Below are 13,320 nucleotides of genomic sequence, written 5' to 3'. Positions count from 1 at the left end.
GTGTATATATATATATATATATATATATATATATATATATATATAATTCTCTGATTCTCCTTTTATGCCTTTCCCCAGCCTTTTGGGCATTCTCTTATTTGTGTCCGTGTCTGCCTCTCCCAATAGATTGTTAGACCATTGAGAGTCAGAATATAATGATACTCATCTCTGTATCCTCCTAAAGCCTAGAGACCATGCCTTATGTAAAGTGAGCATTTAATAGAGATTTGTTTGGTTGAATTGAAATTGTACCAAATCAAAATTTTTAAATGATTGCTTTGTACTGTAATAGGTTTGGTTATGCTGTTGGAATAACGTAATCTCCAGATCTCAGTGGTTTAATGCAATAGAGATTTGTTTGTTGTTTTTTGGTTTGGGGGTTTTTTTTGTTGGTTTTTTTTTTTTTTTTGCCAAGACAAAGTCAACTATAGGATGGGTGAAAGATATTTCTGCCCCACAGAGGCCACTCAGGGACCCAGGCTGAGGAGAATCCTGCTTCCAAATGGTATACCATCTGGAATACATGGCATCTTCAGAGAAAGAGATAAAAAAATTCTTAAGTGCTTTTTCTTGCCTTCTGCACACATTTCTTGAACCAGGACTAATCACATGGCACCATCGAACTAGCGCCACCAAGACTGATAATCGCTAATAATATCTATCACATACGGTGCTTGATAGCTCTAACATTTCAGCAATAACGGACTTCTCTGAGAATCTTCTGACAACTATGATCCCTCTCCCCAGAAAAAAAAATACATACACACAGAAACTTATTCAACACTTCTGCATAATTTTCAGGTTTTTTTATGCATTTCAAACCTCGTTGACTGTTCCTCTACAGATCTCAGGACGCAGGCTATGAATCCTTCCACTGAATCCACAAGCATGTTTAACACCTGGTAACAGACCAACAGATGAAAAAAAAAGACATAACTAAAACGAAATCAGAGAGGGAGACAAACCATAAGAGACTCTTAACTATAGGAAACAAACTGAGGGTTGCTGGAGGGGAGGTGGCTGGGGTAGGTGGGGTAAGTGGGTGATGGGCAATAAGGAGGGCACAGGATGGAATGAGCCCTGGGTGTGTATGCAACTGGTGAATCGCTGACCTCTACATCTGAAACTAATAATACACTATACGTTAATTAATTGATTTTAAATTAAAAAAATACAGTACTAGTGTTCTGTTTTATGTTGAGAACAGCCTATTCATTTACTTAGTTATTTACTTAGTTAATTTGTGTCAGATCAGGCATCGTGCAAGATACATGACCAATGGATTTTCCTCTCTCTTTTTTTTTTTTTCTTAATCAGGAAAAATTTGAGGGTCTGTTTCGGACTTACGATGACTGCGTGACGTTCCAGCTGTTTAAGAGTTTCAGACGTGTCCGAATAAACTTCAGCAATCCCAAATCTGCAGCCCGAGCCAGGATAGAGCTTCATGAAACCCAGTTCAGAGGGAAAAAATTAAAACTCTACTTTGCACAGGTAAGGTAATTCTTCCTCTACACTATCTTTTGCTTTTTTTTTTTTAATATTATATTTGTTTATTTGACAGAGAGAGACACAGTGAGAGAGGGAACACAGGAGGGGGAGTGGGAAAGGGAGAAGCAGGCTTCCCACAGAGCAGGGAGCCCAATGCGGGGCTCGATCCCAGGACCCTGGGATCATGACCTGAGCCGAAGGCAGACACCTAACGACTGAGCCACCCAGGCACCCCAATTATCTTTTGCTTTTTAAAAAATGTAAATGGAGCCCTTTCTACTTTCAGGCTGGTTTGTAGTCTATAATTAGTTCACAAAGAAATAAACCTACACCATGGATTCCCAGACAGGGACATCACAGAGGTTTAGAAAGCAGACTCTGAGGGCTGACAGCCTGGGCTCTCACCTGGGCAAGTTGCATACTCTCAGTGGGCCTCAGTTTCCTCACCTGTAAAAGTAGGAGGATGATACAAACCCCAGACTGTTGCTGGGAGGATTAGATGAACTATTATTGTGTGTTCAAGTGCCTGGCATTTGGTAAATGCACAGTAAACACCAGCTGGTGGTTGTAGTAAGAATGGTCTATTCACAACTACTCCTAAACTTCCTAGCAGGGTTATGATAAAATTTCAGTTATATCCTAGTTTTAGTGGACTGTATACCTTTCCAATGACTCCTATTCATGAGAAAGCATGACAAACATATGGAAATCAATTTTGTGTTTTATTTCATCCAGAAATAAATACTAGCTTTCCAAAAGGGAATGGGCAGTTCTTGGCAACACTCATAAGTCCACAGCAATAGAAAGTCAATGTCCTAGGGGCGCCTAGGGGCTCAGTCGGTTAAGCCTCTGCCTTTGGCTCAGATCATGAGCCCAGGGTCCTAGGATTGAGTCCCGCCCGCATCAGGCTCCCTGCTTGTGCTTGCTCTCTCTCTCTCTCTGACAAATAAATAAATAAAATCTTAAAAAAAAAGAAAAAGAAAAAGAAAACCAGTGTCTTAATATTAGTTCCATCAGTGTCTTCCCTTCATCATCAGATATCTTGATCCATTTCTTATGGGTCAATAAGCATTGTTCCCATCTTTGAGCTCTGCAAAGATGGCACAATGAAAAAACATAGACTTTGCTTCTTTTTAAGGCTGAATAGTATTCCATTGTATGTAAATGCCACATTCTCTTTACCCATTCATCTGTTGATGGACATTTATGTCATTCCCATGTTATTATGAATAGTGCTGCAATGAACACAAGAGTGTTAATATTTCTTCAGAAGCCTGATTTCAATTATTTTGGATAAATACCCAGAAGTGGAATTGCTCAGACAGTGGTTCTATCTTTTATTTTTTGGAGGAACCTCCCTTTTGTTTTCTGTAGTGGCTGCATCATTATGCATTCCCACCAACAATATACAAGCGTTCCAATTTTTCCATATCCTTGCCAGTGCTTGTTGTCTTTTATTTATTTATTGGATTTTGATAATACCCATCCTGACAGGTGTGAGGTTATATCTCACTGTGGTTTTGATTTGCATTTCCCTGGTGCTTAGTGGCCTAAATATTTTTTCATATACCTGTTGGCCATTTGTGTATCTTCTTTGGAGAAATGTCTATTTGAGTCTTTAGATCATTTTTTAACTGAGTTATTAAGCTTAATTTGGGGGGCGGGGTTTGTTGTTTGGGGAATTTTTTTTCTTGGAGTTAAGGAGTTCCTTAACTCTTTATCCTATATATGGATAAGGAGATTAACCTATCCTCTATATGATTTGTAAATATTTTCTCCCATTCGCAGATTGCCTTTTCACTTTGTTGATATTTCTTTTGCTGTGTAGAAGACTTGGTTTGATGTAGTCCTGCTTGTGCTTTTGGTGTCATATCTATGAAAACATTATCAAGGCCAGTGTCATGAAGCTTTCCACTATATTTTCTTCTAGGATATTTGCAGTTTCAGGTCTTACGTTTTGAGTCTTTAATCCATTTTGAGTTAATTTTTGTATATGGTGTAAGATAAGGTTTCAGTTTCATTCTTCTGTATGTGCATATCCAGTTTTCCCAACACCATTTGTTGAAGAGACTATCTTTTCCTCATTGTGTACTTCTAGCACCCTTGTTGAAGGTCAGTTGACCCTATATGTGTGGATTCATTTCTGAGCTCTCTGTTCTATATGTCTATTGGTCTATATGTCTGTCTTAATGCCAGTACCATACTATCTTGCTTACTGTAGCTTTGTAATATATTTTTAAATCAGGAAGTGTGATCTTCTTTCTCAAGATTGATTTGGCTATTTGTGGACTTTTGCGGTTCTATATGAATTTTAGAATTGTTTTTTACTATTTCTGTAAAAAAAAAAAGCCATTGGGATTTTGGTAAGGGTTGCATTAAATCTGTAGATTGCTTTGGACAGTGTGGACATTCTGCAATATGGATAAACCTTGAGGACATGAGGCTAAGTGAGATAAGCCAGTCACAGAAAGACAAATATTACATGATTCCACTTATTTGAGGGATCTAAAATCCTAAAATTCATAGAACCAAAGAGTAGAATGGTAGTTGTCAGGGACTAGGAAGAGGAGAAAATGATGAGTTACTGATCAACAGGTATAAAATTTCAATTAAAGAAGATGAATATACTTTAGAGATCTACTGTACAACACTGTACCTACAGTCAACACTAATATATTGTAGACTTAAACATTTGTTAAAAGGGTAGATCTTTTGGGGGGCCTGGGTGGCTTAGGCAGTTAAGTGCCTGCCTTCAGCTCAGGTCATGATCCCAGGGGTCCTGGGATCAAACCCCCTACTCAGCGGGGAACCTGCTTCTTCCTGCCCTTCCCCCTGCTTGTGCTCTCTCTCTCTCTCAAATAAATAAATAAAATCCTTTAAAGAAAAAAGAGGGCAGATCTCTTATTAAATGTTCTTATCACAATTAAATTAAATCTAAAAAAGAAGAATTTAGACTTTGGCCTCAGACCCATGTTTGAATCGCATGCTTCTAGTAACTACTTGTAAAAACCTCACTTTTATCTACTGAAACCCCTCTTGTTTCCTTACAAACAGAGTTACCATCTGACCCAGCAAATACCCACTCTTAGGTATATATCTAAAAGACTTGAAAATAGATCTCAAAGGGCACCTGGGTGGCTCAATCGTTAAGCGTCTGCCTTCAGCTCAGGTCATGATCCTGGGGACCTGGGATGGAGTCCCACATCAGGCTTCCTGCTCCACGGGAAGCCTGCTTCTCCCTCTTCCACTCCCCCTGCTTGTGTTCCCTCTCTCTTTGTGTCTCTCTCTGTCAAAAAAAAAAAAAAAAAAAACAACTTAAAAAAAGAATCCCTTAAAAAAAATAGACCTCAAAAAAATACCTGTACACATATATTCATGGTGGTACTATGCACACTAGCCAAAAGGTAGAAATAAGCCAAATGTGCATCACTGGATGAACAGATAAACAAATCGTGGCCCATCACTCATTGAAATGTTACGAAACCATGAAAAGGGATGAAGTACCGGTGTGTGCTATGACATGGATGAACCCCGTAAATATGCGAAGGAAAAGAAGCTAGACACGAAACGGTCACATATTCTGATTCTGTTTCTGGGAAATGTCCAGAACAGGCAAATCCATAGAGACGGAAAGCAGATTGGTGGTTGCCAGGGTCTGACTAGAGACAAACATGGTAGTAACTGTTTAATGGGCACAGGGTTTCCTTTGGGGCAATACAGATGCTTTGCCTCTAGGCAGCACCATGCCGGGTGTGTCCTCCATGCCCCTGATTGTTTCCGTTAGAATGCTTCATTTCATATGATGCGAAGATCACCCCCACAAGAATGAGAGAGAGAGAGGAAAGAAAGGGAGCAAGGAGTCTGGGCACCAACAGCCTCACCCTCACGTGGGTACTTGCTCAATGCAGATTCCCAGGCCCCACCCCAGCTCTGCTGAATCAGACGCTCCAGGGGTGGGGCTCCACTCTGCTTTCAGAAACTGTCCAGATAATCACCATGCACGCTACAAGTTGAGATCCACAGTTTTAAGGATGAGATAGGATAACTGAGCATATGGTGGATGGTAAGCAGTGATTATTATGAGAGCCTGGTTCACTGGTTCCTTTGTCACAGGCTGAAAATGAGATTCTGCATCTCCGGGTCCCAACACGGCCCATCTGATGCCCTAATGAATCCTGTGTCTTCGTTTCTCCTCTGTTTGAAAGGTTCAGACTCCAGAGACAGACGGCGATAAGCTGCATCTGGCGCCACCGCAGCCCGCCAAACAATTCCTCATCTCACCCCCGGCATCCCCTCCCGTTGGCTGGCAGCCCATCAGCGACGCCACGCCAGTGCTCAACTACGACCTCCTCTATGCTGTGGCCAAGCTAGGACCAGGTATGCTCTGTGACCCCTTTGGAAAATGAACATTGTCGGCAACCTCGAAAAGCCAAATGGGATTAACAGCCTTGAAATCCGGGGCTCATGGTAACATGTGCATTTCTAATGGGTTTATTGCTATGTGTGAAGGGCGAGAGGGCTGATGGATGAGAGAGAAAGAACCAGCATCAGATTTTGTCCCTGTTTAACAGCAATTCGGGAACCGGGACTAAAATGTCCGTGCTGCTTCTGCATTGCAATGCAGATACTTTACGATTGGAAAGAGCTACCTAATTCTTACAGGATTCCTCTCTATACCATAAGGAATTTTGGTATATTTGGTATATTCCAGTATATTCTGGTTTTCTCAGAATAGGCGAAATAAGCTCTACCAGTTGGCATGAGGCTTCTATGCTGTGCAACGTTCCTTTATTGCTGCCATAGGAAAGCCCAGGAACCCTCTGAAACAAGACAGTCTTCCTGCCAAGGTGAAGCCCCTCGGTCTCCAAGAAGCTGGTCACAGTAGCCTTTACCTTAAGAAAAAATCTTATGGTCACTTCCTTCCAATGTTGGTATATGTAGCTCAGAATCTCTCGTTTTCAGGGCAGTATAGTATTCCACTGGACAAATAAATAAATAAATACACACACACACACCATCACACTTGATTCATCCAGTTTCCTGAGTTGGACATTTAGACTGTTTGCAGTTTCTCGCCGTTCCAGTCAAAGCTACAGTTAACATCCTTGTACATATCTCCTATGCACTGATCTGAAATTTCTTTATGCCGATACCTAGAAGTGATATCATCCTCACTTTCAGCAGACATTGCCACCTCGCTGGAAAAATACTCCCAAGTATTGTGATAGGTGAAATGAAATGGGGTCACTTATGTCAAGGGACTTCAAAATGGAGCTGGAGGGCGCCTGGGTGGCTCAGTTGGTTAAGCGACTGCCTTCGGCTCAGGTCATGATCCTGGAGTCCCGGGATCGAGTCCCGCATCGGGCTCCCTGCTCAGCGGGGAGTTTGCTTCTCCCTCTGACCCTCCCCCTTCTCATGTGCTCTCTCTCTCTCATTCTCTCGCTCTCAAATAAATAAATAAAATCTTTAAAATAAATAAAATAAAATGGAGCTAGAAGGCCCGTTAAAGAGATGGGACATAGGCACATCCTCACCCACTAGGACCATGAACTTTTGAACTGGGCCCAACCACATACGATATTCCAAGAACTCAGCCTGCAACTTTCTATACTAAGAGATTTTGCTTAGTGACAGCCTTAGCAACAAGTCACCAGCCAAGATATTCTGCCACCAAGACCCACCAAAATTCTTCTTAAACAACGTATACAGGCATTCCCTTTTGTCTTTAAAAATGCTTGATTTTTGTTCCCTAGGGTGAGCAAACTATTTGGTTTGCTGCCCATATCTGTGTTCCCCAAACTGCAATTCTGAGACCCTAAAGAAATGCTTTTGGTTTTTACTGGCTCAGCCTCTTTTTTTCGGTTGACAGTATTTTTCCTGTATTATAGCAGGAGGGGAAGTGGTGGGAGGTGCAGGGGCTGCAACCGGGCGCAGCTGACGGTTTAGGCACTGTGGATCCGAGGGTAAATAATGCCCATCATGTCTGCTACTAGCTGGTCTCCTGGTGTGAGAGAAGACTTTAAAAATACAATCCCAGGGCGCCTGGGTGGCTCAGTTGGTTAAGCGACTGCCTTCGGCTCAGGTCATGATCCTGGAGTCCCGGGATCGAGTCCCGCATCGGGCTCCCTGCTCGGCGGGGAGTCTGCTTCTCCCTCTGACCCTCCTCCCTCTCATGCTCTCTGTCTCTCATTCTCTCTCTCTCAAATAAATAAAATCTTTGAAAAATAAATAAATAAATAAATAAAAATACAATCCCAATGCCCTGATTACACCCTAAGAGATTCTGATTTAATTGATTTGGTCAAGTTCAGGCATTAGTATTTTTTTAAAAGCTCCCCGGAACTCTCAAAAACCACTGACAGCCAAGTGACAAAAGGGCAGCGATGATAAACATATAATGAGTTGCTACCAGTGTTTCTTGGTGTGCTCAGGAAGACACTTGGACCAGAATCACCCACCCCAGAGGTCTGCAGTTTTATTTTATTTTATTTTTTTAATTTTTTTTTTTAAAGATTTTATTTATTTGACAGAGAGAGAGATAGCGAGAGCAGTAACACAAGCAGGGGGAACGGGAGAGGGAGAAGCAGGCTTCTTGCCGAGCAGGGAGCCCGATGCGGGGCTTGATCCCAGGACCCTGAGATCATGACCTGAGCCGAAGGCAGACGCTTAACGACTGAGCCACCCAGGCGCCCGAGGTCTGCAGTTTTAATCATCACACGTGATGATTCTTGTACCCATGGAAATTTGAGGACCCTGGTTATTAGGGCAACCACTCCTAGGGCGATCACCCAGGATGACCAGTCCTGGATGAACCAGAACAGAATCACTGTTCTGGTTCACCCAGGACTGAAGGCTTCCTGGGAATTTTCAGTGTCAAACACAGGAAATTCCCAGGCAAACCAGGAAGGGAGGGCACCCTAGTGGGTCCTCAGATTAGGATGAGTAATAAGCTCTCCCTGCAGAGACTAACTGGCCAAGTGGCCACTTGGGATAGACCACTATCCCAAGTGGCCCGGAATTTAAATTATAGCACTCCCGAGAGCAAGCTACCTGGGGTTTCTTTCTAATTGCCGTCAAGACACTCAGCATCTCGGGGACCTTTACACACTGGCCATGGGCTGCCCCCCTCAAAGAGCCGTTGTGAGAAGCAGTAGGTGCCTGACTAAGAGGAGCTGAGGGCAAAAGCAATATAATAAGAAGAGTGATATTCTCGAAATGTGATTTCTTTGAAAGCCTCATCCACGTGCAGGAAATCCGGAGCCAATGTACTTCCCATGCAAAGAGCCGTGTCTGTGATATGAATGAATGTGGAGTATATGCAATAAGTTGGGTCTGCCCAAGTCAAGCCTTGTGAGAGCATTTCCCACGGTAATTCAGGACACTCCAGAAGCAGGCACCCACAGCCCCGGATGGACCGGCTGGAGCCAAGGGCCTTGGAGCTGCTGGCTTGACTCTCCTGCACAGATGCTGACGACAACAAGTTTGAACACCTCGTCGTACCGTTGCGCGAATGTCAGGAAGGGGAGCTTCAGAGAATCACTGAGGTCTTGGCTGGAGGACGTAGGAGTCCCTGGGCTGCCTGCATTTTACAGGAGGCGGAACCGAGAGGCCCAGACAGGGGAGAAGCCACTTGCCAGTGACAGAGCCCGGGGGTCCATGGCAATGCTCTTCCTCCTGCACTGTGTATAAGGGAGGCCCAGGCCAAGCCAGACATCCTGACTGCCAGATCCCAGCTGGCGTCAGGCGCGCTCTTGGAGCCAGGAATCCAGTAAATGCAAATCATTTTCTCCAAAATGGAAAGGGGAATTCATGTGTAGTTAATGTTCTCAAAGCTTGATGCAAAGATAGGATGAGGGCGGGTCTCCGGTACCCTCACTGGCTAAGGGAGCAGAGTCCCGGGTCTGGAAGACACGGCCAGGGGCGGGGGTGACCTGGAGCTGATGGAGGCAGAAGGGACAGATGGAGCAGGAGTTTGGCCTCAGAAGGGAGGCTTACAGAGCCTGGCACAAGGGAGGGAGGAAGGAGGAATGAAAGGGTCTTCAAGAGGCAGAGAAAACAAGGGGCTTCTTTTGAGAGCTGTGAATAACTTATCGACAGTGGTGAAAATGCATGCCCTCTACCTTAGTGGTGCTGCTGACCTCTGAGCCTGGCCTTCCCTTGCCCAGTGAATGTCCTCTAAAGCACTCGAGAGAGCAATTATTAATATTCCCATTCCCACTGGGAATATTAATGGCGCTCTTCTGTAATATTCTTACAGATCAGAACACTAAGCTGGAGAGAGATGAGCCAGTTTGCCCAAAGGGACACAGCTGGTTGGTGGCAGAGAAGAGTGTCAAGCCTGGCTCTGGTGACCCCCCCCCCATGTGGCCAGATCCCCTGGCCTTTGACTGAGGACACTGGTGGCCTCGGTGGACGTGAGGCCCCCTCTGCTGTGACGCTGACGAAACACTTATCCTAACCGTGAATTGACAGTTATCCCTGGCGCCACTGTGACTCTCAGAAAGCCAAACCCAGGTGTGGCAGGCGTGCAAATGGAGGCCCGTGCACCATGTGTGTGTGTAAGGGCGAATACCGAGGGATTTCTGCTTTTGAAATGATGACTGATACTGTGTCCCGGGTGTGTTCTCTGGGATATGGTTCCCTCCATTCTTTGCCAGAAACTCGAGGCTGCTTCTCTTAAAATTTTTATTTTTTAAAGATTTTTATTTATTTATTTGACAGAGAGAGAGAGAGCGCTAGAGAGGGAACACAAGCAGGGGGAGTGGGAGAGGGAGAAGCAGGCTTCCCGCGGAGCAGGGAGCCCGATGCGGGGCTCGATCCCAGGACCCTGGGATCATGACCTGAGCCGAAGGCAGACGCTTAACGACTGAGCCACCCAGGCGCCCCGAGGCTGCTTCTCTTTATTTAGTTCTCCACTTGTCCTCTTCCTGTGTCCTTGAAGCTTCTTTACCCCACACAGATGGATGATTCGCAGCCGACAACTGAGTTGAAAATATCACGGAGGCTGTGTTAGAAGCCTGGGTGTCAGTGGCTATTTCAGCCACAACAGTGAAGGAGCATAGCCACACCCCATGTCCTGTCCCCCCCCCCCCCCCCCCCCCCCCCCCCCCCCCCACGAGGTGCCAAGGCAGGGACTTGTTCCTCCAAGCTCCTCATGGCACTTTGCACAAGTACTCCTGTACTCCTCCTAAGGTAGTTCTCTACTGTTCAACTCACTGCCTTCTCGACTTTTGGTACTCCCAGTGCCTGGTAGCACCTTGCACATAGTAGATGCTCAATAAATATTGCATGAATGCATACATGCATGAATGAGTGAATAGATCAGAGCCCTCAGCCTGCCTAGGGATCATTTCTTCACCAGCAAATTGTTGCTTTCTTACGACTTTATCCAGACTGAGTCAGCAACACTAAATTAATGTTTTCTTCCAGGAGAGGTATTTGAGCGTTTCCGTTTGGGGGAAAAAAAAAAGATTTCGTGAGATTCATTTTTAATCCTTGGGCAGAAGCATTTCAGTAAGGAATTATAACTCATTCCGTGTTAAGGGATGGCTGCCTCAGTTCCGGGAGTATGGAAACACGGTAACATCAGAGCAGAGCAAGCAACTCAGAGGAATGGGGTTTGCTTTGGAGGAGTGACTAACACTGCTAAATTGGGAGAGCTGAGTGACTGAGAAGAGATGTGAGAATTGAAAGATGCTGAGCTAAAGTCTGAAGAAAGATCATCGTGGAGCAGGGATCCAGGGCAAGATGGCGCTCGGTCTGAGGGAGGATCACCTCAGCAAACCAGCTGGCTCACGGGAATGGGAATGTGCCCAGCCGCCCTGAAAGGCAAGGACGTGCATTACTAAGACCCTTTCGTGGAGGACACTCATGGAGGCTCCGACGAGCAGGAGCAGAACAGGACTCCCCTTCTTTGGGAAAGGAACAGTGGTGACCCTCTTCCAGACAGGAACAGCTCATGCTCATGGAACTTGTGGAGAGGCTCTTGAAATAAGCATAGAGGGTGCAATTACAGTGGAACCATGATCAAACCCAAGCCTGTAGGATTCCTTTGAAATCCTTCACAGGCTGTTATAACACTTCTTATGACACAAGGGCCCCATAACCCTGGAGAAGCAAGTCTGGTTCTATTTATTGCAGTGAGAACAAGTTTATACTCAGGAAAATGTGAGAGGCACCATTTCAAGCATTCTTCACTGTGTCCCCATGACTGTATGTTCTGTTTTTGATCCAAAGTAAGTAAAATAGACAAATTAGGAAAAAAAAAATTAAATAGAAACAGCAGTTAAAACATATATAGGGCTTACTGTGTGCCAGGCACTGTTCTGGATACCTTACTATATTATCTCCGTTAATGCTCACAGCGACTCCATGAGACAAGAATTGCTATTCTCTTCGTAGATCTAGCTGGGGCATGTGAAGCACAGAGTGGTTAAGTAACTTGCCCAAGGCTGCACAGCTGGTAGGTTAAAATATGTTCCTCTGCCACTGGGAAGAAGCAGAAAGAATTGATTGAGTGAGCACCTTTGCCCTGGGGAGTGAAAAGTTTGAGAAACCAGAGAGGTCTCTTGAATCGTAAAATTAATTTCTCTAGAAGAAATTCAAGACTGTTGCTAAAGGAAAATTTTAAAACGCAAAACAACTTACACAATGTGTTCCTCCACCTTTCATTTCTGCACTTATCGGCACCCCCCACCCCACCCCCCCGCAACACAGCCACTGGGTCAGGCTTTAAGGCCTGTTCAGTGCTTTTCTCTGTGGCCCCGTGGGACACGGGGATCAGAATTTGCCTTCTGCTCTGCTTAAAAGACAGCTACGGGCTCTGTAAAACAGAGGCTTTCTACATTGCCATTAGTCCTCCTGGTGAATTTAGAGAAGCCCATCATCTAACAATCATCTAGACAAAAGAAGAAGGGCTTTGACCTAGTGGAGGATGAATCGAATATTTATTTTGGTTTATTTTATAGCTATTATTCCTGACTCCAGAAAGAGTACGGTGCTATGTTCTTTTCAGATATAAAACCCAGCCCAGCAAGACAGCTTATCTCTACCCATCAGCCAAAATGGAAACACAAAGATGTTACAATGTACTAAATGGGTGGCAAATCAGAGGTGGGATGTGAAATGCCAGGCTTTGTTCTGCTCTCTAGGATGGCTCTGGAAGGTCATGTTCATTGTCGCTGAAAATGCCTGCAGGGAATGATATGAAAGTCATTGTCTATTCCTTTTTTTTTTCTCCTGTTATTTTTAGCTCTTGTTAGGGAGATCAATTTTAGTTAACTGCAGAGGAGGGCTTAAAATGGTGCCCAAGTTTCAAGTTGCATATATCTGCTATATTTAGCCTTTTTTTCCCCCCCAAATTCTTCTCCATCAAAACATGCTATAGTAAAGCAGTTTTGCTGGTTTGCTGCCTAGTGCACGGCGTTTCCTCTACATGGAAAATATATTTCATTAATTCATGTAACTTACAAGGAAGAAACAGTTTCTATTCCAGGCTCACTGATTCAAAGGTAGAGAAAATTCCATTTTTTAAATATAGATGAACACCTATATTTTGGGCGCATGTGGTATGACTATTACATAAGCTTCCAGTTCTTGTTCAACAACTGCTATTTTCTGATCACAGATATGAAAAGCAAATAAAACAGTCAGGCTCCAGCGTTCCCACTCGCGCGGTCTCTTCCGTCATTCCCCACCCAAGGCACGCAGATTTGTGATTCTGCACCACATGCTCAGAATTTTCCATTTCCTTTCAAAGAATTTTCCCTGGAGGGGCGCCTGGGTGGCTCAGTTGGTTAAATGTCCGACTCTTGATCTCAGCTCAGGTCTTGA

At 44.3% G+C, this 13,320-nt stretch overlaps 1 protein-coding gene across 5 annotated transcripts in view; it reads left to right on the top strand.

Moving 5' to 3' along the window:
* Positions 1-13,320, top strand: part of RCAN2 (regulator of calcineurin 2) — a 267,426-nt gene that overhangs the window by 240,157 nt on the left and 13,949 nt on the right. For 4 of the 5 annotated variants that reach the window (XM_034991418.1, XM_034991416.1, XM_034991417.1 and 1 more), the window contains 2 exons: positions 1,318-1,491; positions 5,694-5,865. In XM_034991418.1, the coding sequence (XP_034847309.1) occupies positions 1,318-1,491; positions 5,694-5,865 (346 nt within the window). Of the gene's footprint in view, positions 1-1,317; positions 1,492-5,693; positions 5,866-9,745; positions 10,194-13,320 lie in introns of those variants that run through there. The other variant, XM_034991419.1, reaches the window with a different exon arrangement.

The sequence above is a fragment of the Mirounga leonina genome, unplaced genomic scaffold, assembly GCF_011800145.1.
Source record: "Mirounga leonina isolate KUSES-001 unplaced genomic scaffold, KU_Mleo_1.0 Mir_53, whole genome shotgun sequence".
Lineage (NCBI taxonomy): Eukaryota > Metazoa > Chordata > Mammalia > Carnivora > Phocidae > Mirounga > Mirounga leonina.
This window is presented reverse-complemented; position numbering and strand designations above follow the sequence as displayed.